This window comes from Panthera pardus, unplaced genomic scaffold (assembly GCF_024362965.1).
Source record: "Panthera pardus isolate Hobbes unplaced genomic scaffold, ASM2436296v1 HiC_scaffold_18, whole genome shotgun sequence".
Taxonomy (NCBI): Eukaryota; Metazoa; Chordata; class Mammalia; order Carnivora; family Felidae; genus Panthera; species Panthera pardus.
Genome location: NW_026526743.1, coordinates 33711773 through 33717516, shown reverse-complemented (window position 1 = coordinate 33717516; position 5744 = coordinate 33711773). Strand labels below are relative to the sequence as shown.

The 5744-nt window shown below is 51.5% G+C and overlaps 1 protein-coding gene across 1 annotated transcript; it reads right to left on the bottom strand.

The window, feature by feature from the left end:
* Window positions 1-249: 249 nt before the first annotated feature.
* On the bottom strand, window positions 250-1223 carry LOC109270887 (metallothionein-1). Its single transcript, XM_019455890.2, has 3 exons — window positions 1092-1223; window positions 719-784; window positions 250-521 (listed from the first exon to the last, which is right to left on the bottom strand). The coding sequence occupies exons 1-3, from the start codon at window positions 1117-1119 to the stop codon at window positions 430-432; spliced, it is 186 nt and encodes a 61-aa protein (XP_019311435.1). The 5' UTR covers window positions 1120-1223; the 3' UTR covers window positions 250-429.
* Between the last annotated feature and the right edge of the window lie 4521 nt (window positions 1224-5744).

Below are 5744 nucleotides of genomic sequence, written 5' to 3'. Positions count from 1 at the left end.
GGATTGAGAAGTTTCTGTGCCATCAACGCTTGACATGATAACAGACGGACCCGATGAGTCCTCATGCCTTTATATCCTCTGGCTCTTCCATTTTACAGAAAGTTAAGCTCGGTGATGTAACCTGACTTGCCTTAAGGCACTCAGTTTATTAGGGACTAACATTTGTGGACAGAACCCAGGTTTCTGCACTTCCAGTCCAATCCGTTACCCCAGCCCTCCTGGGCACGCAAAGGAAAACAGAAGCGAGAAAAAATTTAACAACTTTTATTATAATTCACGTATTTTATAGGAAAAAAAAGGAATGTAGCAAACGGATCAGGTTTGTACCAAAAACAAAACAAAAAATAGCAAAAAAACCCAAAAAACCAAAAAACCCTGCAGGTTTGTACACGTTGCTCTATTTACATCGGGGACGGGCTCTCCGGGACATTAGGCGCAGCAGCTGCACTTGTCCGATGCCCCTTTGCAGATGCAGCCCTGGGCACACTTGGCACAGCCCACGGGGCAGCAGGAGCAGCAGCCTGTGAAAGGGAAGAAGCCGGCAGAGATGAGCGCTGGGCACAAAGGATGAGTGATTCCGGTCCTCCCCTATGGGGCCCATCGTGGAGGCAGCACCTTTCCCGAGGAAGGGGCATCAACTATCCTGTTTTAACTCCCCTTGGAGTATGGGCTAGGGGTGGCGGTGGGTAGGGGGTGTACGAGAAAAGAAGGCACTCACTCTTCTTGCAGGAGGTGCATCTGCAGGCTTTGCATTTGCAGGAGCCGGCGCACGAGCAGGAGCCACCTGCAAGGAGAAAGGCAGCGGTGAGAACGGAACCGTCCCTGGGGAGGACTCGAACGCGGGAATGGGTGCTGGCAGCCCGGGGATTGAGTCTCAGTTCCACAACCTGCCCGTGGGAACCCGGACAGGCCATGAAGTCCGACCCCTCGTCGGTAGGAGCGGGGCTCGACTAGCCTAGAGAGAGGTACACCGAGAGGCTCTGGGGAGGGGCAGTTAGCACCCCGAAAGTGAGTGATCAAGAAGAGAAGGGGACGTCAGAGATTGCTTCTCTGGCTCTACAACCGACGCGCGGCCCCGAACCCGAGCTTACCGGTGGCGCAGGAGCAGTCGGGATCCATGGCGAGAAGAAGCGGTAGCTGGAGTCCGGAGACGGTTGCAGAGAGGTGGCTGGGCGCTCAGGAGAGGCGTGGTGGAGCGCAGCGCGGCGGGCCGCCTTTATAGCGGGAAGGAGCCGGGGCGAGTGCAAAAGCCCGCCCCGTGCGGCCGCCGCCTGCACACGCCCCGCGCTGAATCACCGGCGGCCGCGCGGCGCACGGGGCTGTGCGCACGGCCGCCGGCCCCGGTTCCCAGAAACCGCCTCCGTACGCCGCGGGCCACCACGTGCGGGAGGGCCGGGTGCAGAGCCGGGACACCGCGTCCCGGGCCGCTGGGCCCTGCGCCCGGCACCCTGCCCCCTGGCCTGTGCTTGAACTCGAGATGTTTGGGGGGCGGGGGAAAGCTGGGGTAGAGGGGTGCGGAGCGGGTCTTGGGGCCCCCTCCTGGACAGAAAAATCTGTTGGAAGACCAGATTACAAAAACCTCTTTGTACCTGTCGAGACTTAATAATCGTGTCACAGCATGGTAAGCCCATGGGATGGTTATGGACAACCTATCTAGGCAATGTATATAGAGTGCTTTATTGTGTGCTACGGAGTGTAGTGAGCTAGTGAGCGTGTTCTGTGCGGGCTCTCATTTAACCCCATAACAACTGCTAAAAAGGAAACTACTGACCCCAAATGGTGTCCCTTAGGCCAAGTCACCAAACGGGGGCTAAATACCTAACCTACACTGCAGTTTTAACCTTCCGCAGAAGTGTAAGTCTTAAGGGTCAATGAGGACTTTTCTGATCAGCGCCAATGAGGCAATCTGTCACAGGGGCCCTCTCTATTTCCCAAAGGAGGATGAACTAATCCACCCTGCCCTTCCACCTAAGGAAGGTGACCTTGCCTAAAACAATCCTTTCTTTTCCTTTGCTCATGACTTTCTTGCCCCGCTTTCTTTCCTATAAAAACTTTGCATTTTGTACAACTCCTCCGAACTCCCCCTTGCTTGCAAGATGGGATACTGATTCATGAGTCACTTAATAAAGCCAATTAGATCTTCAAATTAACCCAGTTGAATTTTGTTTTTTAACAACCCTACGAGGTAAGTAGGATAGGGAAAGATAGGATAAAATGGGCAGAGAGATGGAAAGATTAGGACCTGAAGTCACTGGGTGGGGAAAAAAACTTATTTTGGAACAATGCTGGAAGTGTCTGACCGCAGCAAACCCTTCGGGGGAAAGGTTCCTCCTAAGAATGTAGCAGACACAGGCGTGCCTGGGTGGCTCAGTCAGTGAAGTGTCCGACTTCAGCTCAGGTCATGATCTTGCTGTTCAGAGTTCGAGCCCTGTATTGGGCTCTGTGCTGACAGCTCAGACCCTGGAGCCTGTTTCAAATTCTGTGTCTCCCTCTCTCTCTCTGCCCCCTCCCCCACTCATGGTCTCTCTCTCTCTCTCTCTCTCTCTCTCTCTCTCAAAAATAAATAAACATCAAAAAAATCTTTTTTTAAGGAATGTAACAGACACCACCTACTCCCCCTCAGGTTTCCCAGGAATTTGACAAAAGATCTGACTAAAAATGAGTAGGCCGTAAAACCTATGACCCACAAGGAACAGTATGGCCATAGACCACCCCTCATACCATGGAATTGAGCCAATCAGGAATGGACAACACAGCACCTAGAGCTATCAAACCAATAAGGGTAGAACCTGAGAAGGAACAAGAGGGAAGTGGGGGGCAACCAGAACCTTACAAAACAAGGACCCTTACCTATAGTCATGGGTATTCACCCTCAAATGCCTCCTCTCTGTAAAGAGAGCTTTCCTACTATTTTTCCTTTCTGATCTTATACTCTAATACATTTTGCTGCTCATTTTGTGTGTGTGTTTTTAAAATTTTTTAAATGTTTATTTATTTTTGAGACAGAGGGAGACAGAGCGTGAGCAGGGGAGGGGAAGAAAGAGAGAGGGAGACACAGAATCCGAAGCAGGCTCCGAGCTGTCGGCACAGAACCCAATGCGGGGCTTGAACCCATGAACCGCAAGATCAGGACCTGAGCCGAAGTCAGACGCTTAACTGACTGAGCCACCCAGGCGTCCCTTTTGCTGCTCATTTTGTGTGCATCTCTTCATACTTCAGAGTGGGGAGACAATGAACCCCAGGTATTGAGGTAAAAAGTTCTGCAACATAAGGACTATCTCTTGGTCCTATTTTATTTTTTAATGTTTATTTTTGAGAGACAGAGAGAGAGAGCAAGCAGGAGAGGGATTGGGGTGCGGGGGTGGGGAACAAAATCCAAAGCAGGCTCTGAGCTGACAGCAGCAAGCCTGACGTGGGGCTCGAACTCACGAACTGCGAGATCACGACCTGAGCAAAGTTGACCACTCGGCTGACTGAGCCACCCAGGCGCCCCAACCCCCTTAGTCTTATGTTAAAGAGGAGGAAATGGTGGCCCAGAGAGGTTAAGTAACTTGCCCAATGTCACAGAGCTAGTGCATAGCACAGCCTAGTGATTCAAATCAAAACATCCAGCAGCTGCTAAGGGTAGATCATTGAAAGGTAGACATCAACAAGGGAAAGTAAGGATCAAGAAACTACAAGCCTGGTGCTCAGGAAACTCATAGTCATGGGAGCGGCCCCGTGAGTGCATAGGGAAAAGTGACACCAGGGTCATGGCTAGGATGGAGGTTCATTCAGGGCCAGGGGGAACAGAGAAGAAGAAAGTCAGTCCAGTCTGGGAGGAGGTAGGTAAGGAAGGCCGGAAGGTCTTTGCCAGGCAGGGGAGGGGAAGGAGTTGTACTCCAGCCTGCAGAAGAAGCAGCCAGTTGGAAAGTTAGCATTGCCCTGGAGCATTTGGAAGGGAAAACCCCACAAGAAATTTCTTCCCCAGTGTGCTTTGAGGAGAAGAATGGAGGTGGCGGCCAAATTCCTCTCTGAGGAGGCACACCCAGCTCCCTTGCTCAAGTGTGTCTGGCTTCCGGGTAACGGACCTTAGATCATCATCCTGGGAATGCCCAGAGTGTGTCATCAGAGGAGTCAGCAACCTCTGGTCGCTGGAAGGTTCCTGGCAACTTAGGGTATGCTGGTTGCTGCAGCCGGGAGTTCAGTGAGGAGGCGGGCAAGGACAGGCTGTTCTCATAGCATTTACTCTAAGGTCCTGTGGAAACATCACTTCCTCTGGGGAACCCGTCCTGAACCCCATGCTCAGTCAGGATGCCTGTGGAACGTACTGGTAAACATCCTGTCCTCTTCCTTCCTGGCACTGTCCATGTCTGTAATATGCAGGACCTTGTGTGACTGTTGGATTGATATCTGTGTCCCTCCCCATTCCAGCCCGCCACTGAAAACAAGAACGGTCATTGCTCCCCAAAATGTGGCTCTGGCCCCAGGCACAAGGCCAAGTTTGCAGTAGGTGCTTAATCAATATTTGTCAGATGAATTAAAGGCGGTAATCCCTTGAATGTCCCCTCCCTCCCCAGCCCCCACCTTGCATTAGGACCGATTACAAAATGAAAGTAAAAAAACTTTTCCACCGCCCTGGGACCTGTGTGCTCACTCAGATGAAAACACCAAACAGGGCAGGAGAGTTGAGCCATCAGAGGGACTAAATTCTAACAGTCATTCCACTCACTTGCTGATTGACCTTCAGGCAGTTATGTGCCAGGGCCCCTCCGAGCCTCAGTTTACTCATCCTGTCAAATGATCCAATTGTGCTAGAATTTGAAGGGCACATGCAAACTTTCTCTGATTTCAGAGCCAAGGTCTCAGAAATCTGTGTCCGGCAGCCCTGTGGACTAGAGCATTGAAGGTCTGCTCTTGGAGCAGTGGACAGACTTTGTTGTTGTTGTCATTTACATATACATGCACATTATATGCAAAATTCCTGGTTTCTAATCAGGTGGTCACTGGCCCACTCAGGGGAAACAATCCAACACTATGAAGAGACAATAGGGCTTGTTTTTGCCCCCAGGGTCTTGAATCTAGCCTTGGGTCTGAGCCATCCCTGCTGGCAGTAAAATTTGCCTCCAGGCCTTAGCTGTCTGCCCTGAATCATTCTGATTCTGTGAGGGGAGGGATGACCAATCAGCAAAGGTGAGGGGGGCCTGGCCCTAGTCTTGCTCAGCGACACGCCCCGGGAAAGCCTCACTGTGCTTGGGACACACTAGAGAGGGAAGACCTTCAATGTCTGCAGCCCTGGCATGCAGGGCTGAGGGAGGGAGATGAAGGGACAGGAAGCCAAGAAGCATTAGATGAGGAAAAATACCCCCCCACACACACCAGCTACTCGGATTTAGTCATCAGTGTGAGCCAGTGATGTGGCCCTGGCCTGCATTAATAGAAGTATGCCATCTAGAATGAACGAGGTGAACTTTTACTCTCCTAACTGCAGAGGGGGATGTTTATGGTTCTGCTGCACAGCCACCCATTCATCCTTCCCTTGTGGAGGTACTTTTAGTATTCCTTTGTAGAATCTCCCCTCTCTCCTTTTAGTCCCTATGATTTGGATGGTGTAGACTCCATCTCTGGGATCCCAAGCCATTCCACCTCCCTGGCCACAGTGATTGGCTCTGGATCACCCAGCCATGAACCAAAAAGAATCACCAAAACTTTTGCTGGGGAAATGCTGGGGAAATGGAAGTCACTCTTTCTGTCTACACTTGAAC